The sequence below is a fragment of the Vigna umbellata genome, chromosome 1, assembly GCF_029865625.1.
Source record: "Vigna umbellata cultivar VRB3 chromosome 1, Vumbellata_1.0, whole genome shotgun sequence".
Classification (NCBI taxonomy): Eukaryota; Viridiplantae; Streptophyta; class Magnoliopsida; order Fabales; family Fabaceae; genus Vigna; species Vigna umbellata.
Genome location: NC_142165.1, coordinates 108,392,643 through 108,408,964, shown reverse-complemented (window position 1 = coordinate 108,408,964; position 16,322 = coordinate 108,392,643). Strand labels below are relative to the sequence as shown.

Genomic DNA, 16,322 nt, shown 5'->3' with positions numbered 1-16,322 from the left:
AAATTTTGGCCAGCTGCTCAGTTGTTACCAACTTCACCAAACCATCACCAACCACCAAAAATCATTTTGATTTGTGGATACTCAAGGTAACTAATCTTACTTTAGAATAGACTTCACATTACTGTAATCTCCAATTTAGCGGTATGTGACGAATAAACAATGGAAGCAAAGGAACCATGGTAACTGACCATATTACCACTATTAACATTGACAGAATCTGACTATGTAAAGAATTAACAATGCGAACTTAATTATATATTTTCATAGAAAAAGATGATTAATTTTCATGTCGATCTTGTAGTTCGGAAATTATTTTTGCACGAATACTAGCAACTAAATATAACACGGGTTTCTATTCCACTACATGTGTACACACCTTAGAGCAAATCCTGACAGGCTCTTACCTGCCGTTGCATGTGGAAACATCAGAATTGCCTACAACTGTAGAAAAATGTTCCCTAGGTATAAAATAATAAATTGAAAAAACAGATATACCACTTCTCTTCTGAGATTATAAATATTAACATTTGTTATATCAACAAAAAACTAAGGCTGCAAATAGCTACCCCAACAAATTCAAACCCTCCACCCCAAAAAAATATATATGGGAGAAAAAAAAAGATTGACAGAAGGAAATCAAAACTATCATAATAATAAAAAAAAAGGGGGGCATTGAAAATTGATAGAGACATCCAATTAACTCCATGGATCATCCCAGCCTTTGGGTCCCTCTCTTTTTAAGAAATCAATAATAGCATCAACAGCTTCTTCAACTCTGTTAGAGAGGGAGTGATTTCCATATTCGATCTCTACTTTCTCTGCTCCTCCCATCGCTCTGCATAACCTACATGGATACAAAATGTACCCCGTGATCATAGGATCGGCAATCATATATCTCAATCCTTTCAAATTGCACTTAATTATTGAATAACAAAAACTGACACCAGATAGGAGTAGAGGTTTTACCGCTCAACAAGAGCTTTCTTATCAACGTAATCTGGCACATATTCGTCACTCATTGAAAATATAACCTGCCAGAAACCCAAGGCATCCATAATGACAAACTTCCTCCTCAAAAAAAAAAAAAAAAAAAACTTCCCTTTCAAGAATTATAGGCAGATCTCAGGTTTTATATCTTCGTCTCTAATAGAATGACATTTATCACATTTACCAGTTGCACTTAAATTGTATGGTAGAAAACGGTGGCAGATATATAAAAGTAACATCATCGACACTATTGCTTGCTGCTTGACATCATTCAGGCTAAGGCTAATATTGAGAGCTACAGTTCATAATTTGACAACCAAAAAAATTTAAGCCTTCTTTTTTCGGTAATTGGGAGCACTAGACTCTCGCATGATATAAACTTAGCTATAACCTCTACACAGCTTCCCAATCACTGAGCCAGAGTAGCATTTTAGCTTTTTTTACTATATATGCCTTCTTAAGGTGACAAATTACATTTTAAACGAAAAATGTCATACACCTACAGAAACGAAAAAGCAAGAAAACTTCTGCTATTATGACCAACATATTGAAGCATAAAACTGTATAGCAATTGATCAGCAAGGTATCAGTTACCACAACTGTATTCTATCATAAATTAGTTGAATAAACTTAGTTTGGATGAAAAAAAGTAGCAAGTAAACTTCTGATTTTAACGTAGTGAAGCATAACCCTCAGCATAGCAAATGATTGGTTAGCTTGGTGTAAGTTACCACAACTACACTCATCATAAATTTCTTGAGTAAACTAAGTCAGTTAGGGATTTTAAACTGCCTCTGAAGCCTATAAATTGGAATCTGTATTCAGTGGAAATGACATTCAATCAACAAAATTTATTTCCATTTCCTCTCTATTTTCTCTCTATCAATTCTCAAAATCAGCCCAGAAAGATGTTCAGAAAAAGAGAATAAAAAGTTACGTTAAACAGATATATGGTCACCTGACAATGTGTGTTAGACATATGCCCCAGCCTCATCTTCAACTGGTCTTCACTCAGGTCAGAACTGAACATGTCATCATCACCATTATATGAACATAGGGAGTGATACCTACAAAATTAATTTCTTTAGGACAGGAACAAAAGCATGGGATTATGAGACAACAAACACCTTTTTGCCATATAATCATTATCAATTTTGGCAAAAAGTTAAACTTTTCGAGCGTTCCAACATGTTGTGTATGTGGTGGTATTGCTACATTATGGAGCAAAAGGTACTTACGGATGGAAAAGGAGGAATAAAGAAGTAAATAAGCCTTCAAAAAAAAGATATTACTTGATAAATCACAAGTTGTGTATTTGACATCTAATATAGCCTAGCTCAAAATCAATATCAAACAACTTCAAACCATTTATAGATATCTAGTACATCACTAACTTAATTGGAAGCCTGTCATCGAAACAGTAGTAGAGAAATTTCAGCATGAACAAAACTTGGCCGTTTTGCAAATGACATTGGTACAACCAAAAGTAACTAAGCCTTTTACAAATATACAATATAACACTAACTTATTTGGAAGCTTGTCATTGAGACAGCAGTAGAGGAATCTTGTCATGAGCAAAACTTGGCACTTCGCAAAAGACGTAGAGGATGGCAGAAGGGCGTACTCTGACTAGTTATCATTTGGGAACTGAGCACCAGCTATGTAGAAAAGAGAACTCATGAAAGGAGAATTCTTTCTTTTGTTCTTGGTAATTCAATTCAATAGTGAATATACACTACAAAAATATTATTTCCCTTGCTTTCTCTGTTTTTTCCTTTTTCTATGTGACTATCCGAAATCCAGAATTCATTTATAGGTTCTTCTGGATTCCAAAAGCTCTAGTCTGACCTGCCAAGCCAAGATTGGGGTAGACAGAATCACAACTGGAAAAGCTGGAGCATTTAGTAGAAATTCCTGATGGAGATGGCCAACACACATGGGTCACGTATTGGAAATAAAACACAAGATATCAAGCAACTGACTGAGACGTGGATAAGAAAACAAGGCATCAAGTTGGAGGATGGAGTTATACATCAGGAACTTGTTTGTGAAGAGGTTCATCCCCATTTGACGAAGCATGTTGAGGAGAACATAGGAGGAGATTAGGTTGGAAATCAGAGATGTAGAGGTTCATCCAGAGAAAGAACCTTAAATGAATCAACCAATATACTGCTGGATTAATAACGAGAAGGGGAATAGTTCAATGGACTAGGAAAGGAGGTAGAGAGGCAGAAATCATAGGATTCATTTGGATATAAAGAATTAACCTTTTGTGTGCACAAAAAACCACCCTAAGGGTACCATGATGGGGAGACAATGCCGTTACATCTGGGTGAAAGAGAGGTGGCACAAGGGTCCAGCAGGGGTAGCAGTGCCCCACAATGGTTATAAAACAACGAATTTGGACAATTCAGATCAGCTCACTGACATCACTGGCACAAGCATGCAGGATATGTTGCTACTGCCAGAACAGTTAGTGTGAATACTTATAAGGTCTAAGGTTTGGGATGGAAGCTCCATCATTGAGATGAATAGCATGATCTTGTTGTCGACTGAGAGGTAATTCTTGAAAAACCTCCCCATAGGATGCTAAGAGCTGCTCCACTTCTCTTAAATCTGCATTGGAGCTGTCAATCACCTTATCTTAAACCCAATCACCCAAGAATCCTTGATCCCCTTCCTGCAACTCATTTATCAATTTTTAAAATGAGGTTGCAGTGGTAGATAAAGCAGGATCTCCCATCACCATAAGTTGATCAGCCCCTCCACCAACGGTAAGTTTTAATTTTCCAAAATCCACCTTAACCTCCCCCAAACTGGCTATCCATTCTACTCCCAGCAAGCATAATATACACTCCTCATATCTCAAAAATGAAGAATTCTTGCTGAATCTTCAAGCCCTGGATTCCCAAAATGAAATCATCACATTTCCCATGACAATGAACCCTTCGGCCATCCTCGACTTCCACAACACAAGTGGGAGTTTCCAAATTTTGTAAACCACATCTGCCAATCAAATAATTTGAAATGAAGTAGTGGGAAGCTCCACAATCCAATAAAACAACCACCAACTCATCTCCAATTTTCCCCAAAAGTTTCCAAGACTTCTTGCCATTGTACATGGAGATAATTGGAAAACATACCCTGTTTCCTCCAAAACTTCTTCTTTTGTACCCTTCTGGTGCTGGAATTCCCCAACCCGGACAATTCCTCTTCTGACAATAGTAACATGTGCAGTTGTTTGTTGCGGCACACATGATTAGGCCCAAACTTCTCATCACACCTTAAACAAAGCCCTTTCTTTAACTGGTCTTGCCCTTCTTCCTCAGATAATTTTCTGAAAGGAGCTCCTCTTTGTCTCTAGCCTCCAGAATTGCTGCTCATAGAACTCAACACCTCACTGCCCTCCCCCTTTCCTTTGCTGGCAGTACTAGCAGGTAGAGAATTTCCTCCTTCTCTGGTGAAACTTCAAGTGACTGAATACTGTTTGTATCCAGCACCGTTTTGGCTAATACCTTGGGTTCCTCCTTTGGAAGTATTTCTAATTTTATCCTCCACCCTTTGAGCTTTAGACATTAATTCAGCAAGATTGCTGGGTTCATACAGTTCGACCTCAACCTTTATATCATCTTTTAAACCATTCAAGAAGAATCCTATCAAATAAGGTTGCTCCATCCCCTCCAAGAACCCTCTTGCATATTGTTCAAATTGTTCAATGTATTCCTCCACAAGACTTGTTTGCCTTAATCCAATTAAAACTTCAAAAGGATTGTTTAGCATTGTTGGTTGAAATCTGCGTACAACTGCAATCTGGAAGGTATCCCACGTAGGATTGGGGTTGCAAGTCTCTCACCATTGAAACCAATTCAAAGCTTTACCTTCCAAAGCAATCAAGACAGCCTGCATCCTCTCTTCCTCAATCACACCTTTAATCGAACCCATAAGCCTCCTCTCCGGCAAAATCAGGAATGTATAATTTCCTCCATCTTGAGGAAGACGCTGTTTCCCCCTGATCACGCTCTCTTCTCCCACCATTGCTTTTGCTAATGCCAGAATTATCGTCAGACGTATTCCTTGCTGCTGACATTTGCTCCACCACCACAGTTAGCCCACGACTCAAATCTTCCCAGCATTGAAACCTCCCATGATATTCATTTGATCTTGAACCATTTCTTGCATCATCTTTTCCACATTATCCATGCGTGACTCCATTCTCGTACGCACCATACCCTATTTTGTGTCCCCCACAGAACCAACTCTAGATACCAATTGATAGATTCAACCAATATTATAGAACAAACAAGACACGTTCTTGGTAGGTTCTTATTGAAACAAGCACTGTTTCTACCAATATGGTACAAGACAGTAAAACATCAACACAGAAGGACTTTCGAGTTGTCCTCAAACTCCCACAACCTATTACTTCCTAGGAAATATCAACAACCTCGTTTCCCTCCCACCACAGTGACTACTTATAATAGCCAGTTTATATGAAAAAAAAGAAACATTTACAGGAGGTTATAACTGTCATATTCAGTTATACCTCTTTTCCCTCCTCTTATAACCAATTCCAAACCTATCACATTTTCCTTTTGTATCCTTGATAGAATAGTTGTTTTGTGTTGTATTCATCTGTAACCTAAAATGGTAAACTCTATTGTATTTTTCTTTCTTTTCTTGAGCTTTGGTTGTAAGCCAGTGGTCCTTACACACACACATATGAATCTAAATCAGTAAATCAGTAGAGAGATCTAGTCTGAAGCTCTTTTTCTCATATATACTCCAAGTATTCTGATCACTATTCTCTATAATTTTCCCCATCAATTTCGTAGTAAATTCAGTTCCTATCAGAATGTCATATAAATTACTAGTGTCATGACTTCAGAAATGGAAATATACTAATGAAATACTTAAGATTGAAAAGAAATAATTCTTGAGGGCTTAATTGATCCCTCTCACAATCTTCTATTTATAAGAATAAATTGATACACAAATACATGATAAATAGGGTAACCCTAGACACACTATAATCATGATAAATAGGGTAATCCTAGACACAATATAATCATGATAAATAGGGTAACCCTTGACACACTATAATGATGATAAAATAGGATAAATATCCTAACACTCCCCCTCAAGCTGGAGCATACAAATTGTATGTACCAAGCTTGGAACAAATAAACTCAATCCGAGGACCCCTTAATGACTTAGTCAATACATCTGCGAGTTGATCGTTTGACCCAATAAACTCAGTACATATTTCTTTGGTCAACAACTTTTCACGAACAAAATGACAATCAATTTCTATATGTTTAGTCCTCTCGTGAAACACTGGATTTGATGCAATGTGGAGAGCAGCTTGATTGTCGCAATACATCTTCATAGTATGGATGTCACAAAATTTAAGCTCTTGAAGGAATTGTTTCACCCATATAAGTTCACATGTTAATGATGCCATTGCCCTATACTCGGCTTCCGCGGTTGATCGAGCTACTACATTCTGTTTCTTACTTTTCCATGAAATAATGTTTCCTCCCAGAAAAACACAATATCCTGTTGTAGACCGTCTATCAATAGGTGAACCTGCCCAATCTGCATCACAATACCCAGAGACATGAATGCTTCCTTTATCTTCATATAACAATCCTTGCCCGGGAGCCTTCTTTACATACCTTAGAATGCGAATGAGAGCATTCCAATGGTCAACACATGGAGCTTGCATGAACTGACTAACCACTCCAACTGCAAAGGATAGATCTGGCCTTGTAATAGTGAGATAAATCAGTTTGCCAACCAGCCTCCTATACCTCTCTGGATCGGAGAATAATTCACCTTCTTCTGTCCTTAATTTCTGGTTTGGGTCCATGGGACTGTCTACCGGTCTACAATCAATCATGCCTGTTTCTTGTAATATATCAAGAGCATACTTCCTTTGGGAGATTACAACTCCATCTTTTGATTGCGCTACTTCAATGCCTAAAAAGTATTTGAGACTTCCAAGATCCTTGGTTTGAAAATGTCTACACAAGTACTCTTTTAGTTGAGATATTCCAACAGCATCATTTCCTGTAATGACAATATCATCAACATATACTATTAAGTAAACACATTTCCCGAGAGAAGAATGACAATAAAAAACTGAATGGTCTGCTTCACTGCGTTTTAGTCCAAATTTTTGAACAATGGAGCTAAACTTTCCAAACCAAGCACGTGGGGATTGCTTAAGGCCATATAGAGATCGATGCAATTTGCATACCATACCAGACTCCCCCTGAGCAACAAACCCAGGAGGTTGCTCCATATAAACTTCTTCCTCAAGATCACCATGTAGGAAGGCATTCTTGATATCCAATTGATGAAGTGGCCAGTGACGAATGGCTGCCATGGCAAAGAAGAGACGAATAGTAGTCATCTTGGCTACAGGAGAGAAAGTGTCACAATAATCAAGACCATAAACCTGAGTGTAACCTTTGGCAACAAGCCGAGCTTTGAGCCGATCAATTTCACCATCAGGGCCAACTTTAACTGCATACACCCATCGACAACCAACCGCCTTTTTTCCTGGGGGAAGGGGCACCAGCTCCCAAGTATTACTGTGGTCAAGAGCCTGCATTTCTGCAATCATAGCTTGTCGCCATCCAGGATGATCAAGTGCTTCTTTCACATTCTTGGGTATAACAACAGAGGACACTGAGGATAAAAGAGAAAAATAGGAGGGCGACAATCGATGATAGCTTAGAAAATTATAAATGGGATGAGGGTTCCGAGTGGAACGAGTACCTTTTCTGAGGGCAATAGGCCATGCTGAATCATTTGCACCAGGAGGCGTGGGAGGAGGTGACGAGGGAGAAGAATCTGAAGTAGGAGATTCACCATTGTCTTGGGAAGGTGGACTATCCATTGAGGCCCTGTGTGGGATGATCTCAGTATGTGGAGAAACAGGTGTAGAAGGATTGTGATCAAGACTTGGAATGACAGAGACAGTGGAGCTATTTGACTCAGCCATTGGAATAGGAAGGACTTGCTGGAGGATAGAAACATCCTGAACAGATGGAGAGAAGTAAGGAGTCTGTTCAAAGAATGTGACATTGGCAGACATGTAATACTTCTTAGTTTCAGGAGAGTAACACCGATATCCTTTTTGAAGTCGAGAATAGCCTAAGAAGACACATTTGAGAGCGCGAGCGGAGAGTTTGTCTAGACCTGGAGACATGTCATGAACAAAACATACACAGCCAAACACTCGGGGAGATGTATGAAAGAGAGGATCATTAGGAAACAAAATGGAGAAAGGGACTTTATTATCAAGAGAGGAGGAGGGCATCCTATTAATAAGATAACATGAAGTTAAGATGGCATCCCCCAGTGATGGACAGGAATATGGGCACCAAGCAAAAGGGTACGAGCAGTTTCAACCAAGTGTCTATTTTTTCGTTCTGCTATACCATTTTGTTGTGGTGTATGAGGACAAGTAGACTGATGTAAGATACCATGGGAACTCAAGATGGCAGAAAAGGAGGATGAGAAATACTCTTTTGCATTATCAGTTCTTAATATTTTGATTACTTGACCAAATTGATTCTTGATTTCATTTAAAAAGGATGTAAAGATAACTAACAATTCAGAATGATTTTTCATAAGATAAACCCAAGTACATCTTGAATATTCATCAATAAAGGTAACAAAATATCTAAAACCAAAGGAGGAGATACGACTAGGTCCCCATATATCAGAATGGATGATGGAAAAACTAGAATTACATATTGATTGAGACCTTTTAGGAAAGGAAGATCTAACATGTTTTCCTAATTGACATGACTCACATTCTAAAGTTTGGAGACCACTAAGTTCAGGACACATCTTTTTTAATTTGGACAAATGAGGATGGCCAAGTCGATCATGTAGCACTTTAGGATTAGGAGCAGCAACACAAGACACCCTTGGACGAGATCCAAAATGGTATAATCCGCCAGCTTCATATCCTTCTCCAATCTGTCTCCCCGAACCACGCTCCTGTATAACAAAAGATTTATGATCAAAGGTTATTGAACAATTTAACATTTTAGTCAACTGGCTTAAGGAAATTAAATTAAAAGGACAATTAGGGACAAAAAGGACTGAGTTGAGATTGAGGGAGGGAGACAAAGAAACATGACCGACTCCTTTGGAAGAAGTTTTAGATCCATTTGCAAGGGTTATGAAATGAGGTTTTTCTCGAAAGGAAATAGATGAGAACAAAGAGGTATTACCAGAAATGTGATCAGAAGCACCTGAGTCAATTACCCATGAATTTTGACATTCCATAGATTGAGAAACGCAGGCTGTTGATGTATTGGGAGATTGAGATGGTTGTGCCAAGCTGTTAGACTTTAACCTTAAATACTCTTGATATTCATCCTCAGAAAACATAGAAGTGGAGGTTTCAGTTTTCGAAGTGGAAGTTTCAGTCTTCGAAATATTGGCGGTTTTGGAAGGGAAACCATGTAAGGAGTAGCAATTCTCTTGAGTATGACCCATCCTTTTACAATATGTGCATTGAGTACGTCCCCGACCTCCTCGTCCTCCTCCTCTAGTGCCACGTCCTCCTCTTCCTCGTGTGGCAACCATGACAGATGGTTCCACTAGTTCATGCGCTTCTTGAGTTTGAGATACCGGGACACGCAGAAGGCGAGTGGTCAATGTTTCCATAGAGGGAACCTCATGACTAGTTAGAAGTTGATCTCTGAGATGATCAAAATCGGGATGTAGGGCACGAAGGATCAACACCATGTAAAATTTGTCTAGTTTCTTTTTGATATCCTCTAATGGATCTACTTCCAAAAACATCCTAAGTTCTTCGACAGCAGATTGGGCTTCAGCCATGAAGGACACCATATCATGGTCTGCCATTTTAAGAGATGCAAGCTTGTTCGTAGTGTCATAGAGACGTTGAATATCGTTGGCATAAATGCTTTGGGCTTTCTTCCAAAAGGAGTGACAAGTTTTGAAAGCCCTCAAAGATACAAGAAGTTTGGGTTCCACTGATTGCCATAACAGGGTACACAACTGGAAATCTGCTTGTTTCCACTGATCAGCTTTTTCAGTAGGCACATGGCTTCCATCTCGCTCAAGGTGGTCATAATGCCCTTGGCCAAGGAACCACATTTCAACAGCAGCAGACCATGATAGATAATTTTTTCCATTTAGCTTCTCGGAGGTAATTGATGGACTTCCAGAGAAGGAAAGAGTACTGCCAGACGCCATCTCTGAAGAAGACAAATAGTACTAGCGAGGAACAAAAAAAACCCTAAGGGTTTAGACGAAGGAAACTGTGACAGTGATGGACGACGGTGGCCGGCAACGGCGGGCGGTGAACGGCGGCCGGCGACGGACGACGGTGGCCGGCGGCGACGGTGGCCAGACGGTGGCCGGCGGCGGCGACGGTGACCGGCGGTTGACGGTGGCCGGACGGTGGCCGGCGGCGGCGACGGTGACCGGCGGTTGACGGTGGCCGGCGGCGGGCAGCGGCGGGCGACGAAGAACTATGGCGCCGGACAGATATATATTACGAGACAGAAACCAGAGCGGGATCGACCCGCTCTGATACCAACTTAAGATTGAAAAGAAATAATTCTTGAGGGCTTAATTGATCCCTCTCACAATCTTCTATTTATAAGAATAAATTGATACACAAATACATGATAAATAGGGTAACCCTAGACACACTATAATCATGATAAATAGGGTAATCCTAGACACAATATAATCATGATAAATAGGGTAACCCTTGACACACTATAATGATGATAAAATAGGATAAATATCCTAACAGAAATAATAGGCATTTCAAAAATTTCAGAATACTAACAAATAATCCTTTGGTAAGCAGCTCTACCATAGGAATTCAAATATTTTATCGACATGTGCCAGAGTGTGATGACCGTTTCTTTGCACATCTCAAATAATGATAAAAATGCTAAAAAGATTACGTGGTAGACCATGCCAATCTAAGAATTATCCCATACAAACCACTTTGGTTTGATATAGATGAGCAAAGATTATTTTACAATTGAATAAAATCCTATTTCCAAATAATGCATCTTACGGATCAATCTTAATCCTACATCTTAATCAATTCACTGATATCAAGCTTGTCTCTGTTTGTGCTGCTCAGACAATAATTCCGCACTCACCTATAGGCAGTTATTGGGGCACTAGGATCCGGTTCCCTTGGCATTAACTCTAAACCTCGCCCTTCACTTATCATCTTAGCAGCCAAGTCAATCATAGAAGCTGTGTGAGGGAGCGTAGCCTGATATTCCCTATCACTGACAGGAGCCTGAACAATTAAATAGATATAGAAAATTAAACATTCATCCAAAAAAACAGATGGGATAAGATGATATTATATATTGATATTGATCAAACAAAACATCCACTTTCTTCTTTTGGTTGTAGAACATTATTCAATAAATATTAGAAATTCTACAAGGCTATTATAACAATGAATCGTTTAATTAAAATAATAAATTAAAATAAAATAATTGCTATAACTCGTTAATGTGTTATTAATTACTATATAGTTCCTAAAATATATCTTACACCTAATAGTATCAAATACCAATATATTTAAACATTACATATTATACTTGTATAAAAGTAATGGTATTTCCTATTCTGTTGTTGAATTTGCCTTGGTGGACTTCTCAAAGCATGTAGAAGGTACGATAATACAAAAAGTCCACATGATAACTGCAAACTATTTATGTTGTTAAACCCCACCTTATGCAGGTTATATTCTAAACGTCACCACTCGAGCATTAGAAATAAAATAAAGCTTACACCAGTTCAAGCTCAAAACAACAATTAGGTTCGGGCATGTTGACTACTTAACAATAACATTATCTGGTGCTAGTTATTAACATTATGATGATTAGTGATACGAACGAGAAAGCTGACATCAATATTCCTATATATGCTATAAAAGATCTCATATTTCTAGAGCTAGTTCTAATATTAACATTCTAATTCCTAATGCTGTGTTGATCAGATTTTCACTTTTAAGAACCATGCTTAAGTTAAATACAAATAAACAAAAAGGTTTGTAGCATCATTCACTTGTTACATAATATATACAATGCAAATTGAAGTGAGGAAATGAAGTTATCAGTTCATCAACAATGGTAAATGGAAATCGTAATGCACCAGTGTTTAGAGGAAGGGAATAAACAAAAGTCGCTGTCACGGTTTATATCACTTTCTCAACAGTAATATACCAAAGCAACCATTTATATTCAAATTCATATAACTACCTATATACTTAAACATATTGATGCAATTTCCTTTCAATTTTTCAGGTTCTAAAACTTCAATATGTGTATACTTCATAATAATTGCAACTTGATGCAAACATAATTTCAGGTGGCATTGGAAGAGTTCAGTTTGTAGGAAAGCATATAACAAACATAATTCATTTTCAAAAACATGTTATTCAACTTTATACAAATATTCTAAAGATTTTAGAAAAAAAAAAAAAGAAGCAAAGTTACTTCAAAGTGAAGACAATCCCATCCAGTCAGATTGTAGGCTCCAAAATAGCATCAAATGACTCAAACCCGTTTAATATTATTATGACCTTAAGTGTGTTAAGATAGCAACCTAGGTGAATAGGGCCACTAGTCTCATATGAAAACATGACTATTAGAAGAATAACACCCCTGAGTGTGAAATCAAATTTAATTAGGCTACCATTTTACATAAAACATGCAGATGAAAAAAAAATGGAAGAAGGAAGTTCATAACTGATACATCAATCAATGTGTACCTGAAAGATGGCAGCACGAACTGCTCGGGAGCAAGCATAATTTGTGCGCATGTAATGCACAATATCCTAAATAAAACGTTTAAAAACAACAAGAACAAATTAAAATTTCACAATGAATAACAGTAGCAAGGGAAGTAGAAATATAGCTAGGACATGAAATAGAATATAACCTGACAGCCGGTACTATGCCCTAGCAATGCCACGCCTTCGGATTCCTCTTTGTTAATTAAATAATTAATCAGCTGATCAAGCTCCTTGGCATCCTACAACATAAAATCAACAAGCTTAAGAATCAAGGTAACCATCCTTGTCGATCAGATAGAAATATCAACATTGCACCTTTCAGTGAAACATAAGAACGAATATACAATGTATTTTTAAAAACACATAATACCTTGAGAATGGCAAAAAATTGAGGCAGCACAAATATTTTAAATATATGTTATTTGAGGCTGCAGTAACAAAGTTCATGCTCCTGGACTCTAGGAAATTAGGATCCTTAGTTGGCCATTTTTAACAATAGAACTAAATTCTGAGGATATTGCTAGGTGAAGTAAGGCCAGAGATCACACTAATTTAACAGAAAAATAAATTACTTATAAACGTCTGATGAAAAAGTCCATGCTGTTGTGCTTTATTCTTTTGGATTATTAAACAAACAACAAAGTTCTCTTCCACAAGAAACCTAAGGTCAGCACTAAGCACCAAGACCAATGTTTGATTCATATTGCTCATGGTAAGGAGATGCTTTTTGCAAAAACTAAGCTCACTATATCAAAGGAAAAAGGCATTTACTGACTGAATTAAAACAATATTTTGTCTTTGGTTTTAGTGGAATTATATGGTAGCTTACTATAGTCTTAATAATTCCACAATTTTGAGCTAATCATGTAAATTAATAGGCAAAAATCTGTTTTATATAATGTGTTATAAATACTTCAGTGCAACCTGTAACAGCACAGCATCACTGGGAATTAAAATTTAACTGATTACTTGTTGCAAACTGGAGGTGCCATATCCACTGTAAGAAGATGACATAAGAAATTGAACTAATGACCAATTCTCACGGTCCAGAGCAATTGCCAAAGGTTCCAAGTATCTACAAGAAGATGAAGAAAATGGACGTCAGATAGAGACTATTCTAAGGTTTGCATCTACAGCTGGAGCTTAAGAAAATGTATAGAGACCGGTATAAATTTTCCACTAATAGATAAACTAATAATAATACCCACTTGTAGCAAATTTATCTTCAAATGAAAAAAAAAAATCATACATCAATTAAAAAATAAGTTGTTGCCACACGATGGAATAGGATTAAAAATAAGTTTGGAAATGTATAAAAAACTATATTTATTTTAGTGTTCCAATAGTTATTTTAAAGAAAAAAATTTATAATTACTGAAAATTTGCCACACAATAAATTTAAAAAAGAAACAACTGCATACAAATTGCTTAATTTTTTATTCCATAGAGCTTCATTAAAATAGGTGGAGAAAAATATAATCTTTTTAAGCTTATTTGCGCAAGTTTCAAAGCCAAACTTATGAATAAGCTCACATTTTATATGGTTACAGGAACTTACTGTCCACACGCACCCAATCATGTTAGTCATCAAAGACTCAGAAATCTTAGATAGGGCTTTAAGCAAAGAAAGCCAAGGCAATCACAGAACACAAACATTAGGTATTATCAATCGAACCTAGGGGGAGAAAAGTTTGGCTTTAAAAACATGGATATAAAAAGACGAAATAGTATTGTACTTCGAGAATGAAAGATCAATCAAATGAAACAATTTGAATGCATTGGAGGGGAGGGAAACACACATCAATATGTAGACCAACACAGAGAAGAGATCTATTTCTGAACAGTTCTACTCAAAAGCTTGTAAAATTCAATGACACCACTCATGCACCAAACATACCCGACTGCTAATTTCGTATTTCTTCCAATACTACCGGAGCATAACATTTTGTCACAACTACACATTCACATGCTTGAAAATGTTCTCAAGGATTCCCAATTTTTTTTTTATTACTCAGAATTCATTGGCTTGAAAAAATCATGGCTGTTCCTATTCTCATCTATGGAATATATTCAATGTTTTTTTATTTTATATTATATATTTAATTTAAGAAATTACCAATCATATTGTCCTAAGTTCTAAAATCATTCTCGTTCAGATGATGAAAGACACATAGCTTTGAAATAAACGAGCAGTATGATACGTACGAAGTAGCAAGAAAACCATCGGTCAATCCACCAATAAAGATGACTTGCCGCTTGAAATCGCCAGTCTTAAATGCAACCTGCAAAAAACTAAATCTATAACAAGGCCCTCCATCCATGAAAACCAGAAAGCATAAACAAAGCAAAAGAGGAATTGAAAAGTAAAGAGACAATGACAGAAACTGAACAAAAGGCAACGCAAGTACGAGATTCACGGAGGAAAAAACACAATACAGAAAACACGAAAACACTAACGCTTACGCAGCACACTCTGAATAATTACTATTTTACTTTCTTTCGAAAAAATCAGAGATCTCGAAGGTCGAATACAATGTAGAAGAGTAGGTGCGATATTACTAATATTGAACAGAAGATAAGTTGGAAATCATAATCATCCACAAGCAAATCAGATTCATATGCATAAAAATAAAAAGCAAGGTAACGAACCTGAATAGACTTGGGACCGTACTTGAAAAGAACCCCTCGGAACTGATTTCTGCGGACGACGGGACCGCCGGAGTCGGTGGAGGCAGCGACGGCGGAGGAATTAGTGGACATCTTCAAACTGCTTGAACGACCCGGTCGAACGATTCCAAAGAGCCAGGACGAAGATGAAGAGGAGGAGGAAGAAGTGAGAGAAGGATTCATTGCCACATGAGCGGGTCCGTTAGATTATAGCCATGATGTGATGGTAGTGGACGGACTGTGGTATCGGGATTCGAGAACGAAAACGGAAGATCCCTCCAAGTTCCACAACATGACAGAGCAGGTTACCGGTTAGCTCTGCAGAGTTTGGATCAGAATGTCACCGGCTCGCGACCGCGTAGCTCTCACGCGCATGTAAATCTTGCGGAATGTGATTGCTGTTACCAGTTACTCTTACCCGGTGGCTGAACTGTCTTCTTAAAAAATAATAATAAATAATATAATATATAATATTAAACACATCTCAATGATAAAAAAAAAAGGACTTTATTTGAACTTACAACTTTTAAGATGAATTTTTTCTTCAGTTAAGACATAAAAAATAATTTAAATTAAATTGAATGATTTTGATTTAATATACTTTAGATCAAAGTTTAAGCTAGATAGTAAATTTATGGACCGGTTTATTTTACAAAAACAATAATTATATTAGGAAAATAAATATTTTTACTGATATATCTTATTAAGTAATATTTTAAATTATGATATTTAAAATTATAATTCATTTTATTAATATAATTTAAATTTAAAAAAATACATAAAACTAAATTTGTTTGATAGAACATCGAATCATATTAAAAAACAATGATACACAACA

General features: G+C 37.2%; 1 protein-coding gene across 1 annotated transcript; it reads right to left on the bottom strand.

The window, feature by feature from the left end:
• Nucleotides 1-334: 334 nt before the first annotated feature.
• On the bottom strand, nt 335-15,896 carry LOC124819636 (alpha/beta-Hydrolases superfamily protein). Its single transcript, XM_088105506.1, has 9 exons — nt 15,467-15,896; nt 15,023-15,099; nt 13,787-13,892; nt 12,964-13,056; nt 12,794-12,859; nt 11,163-11,308; nt 1,946-2,054; nt 967-1,031; nt 335-844 (listed from the first exon to the last, which is right to left on the bottom strand). The coding sequence occupies exons 1-9, from the start codon at nt 15,665-15,667 to the stop codon at nt 697-699; spliced, it is 1,011 nt and encodes a 336-aa protein (XP_087961632.1). The 5' UTR covers nt 15,668-15,896; the 3' UTR covers nt 335-696.
• Nucleotides 15,897-16,322: the final 426 nt, after the last annotated feature.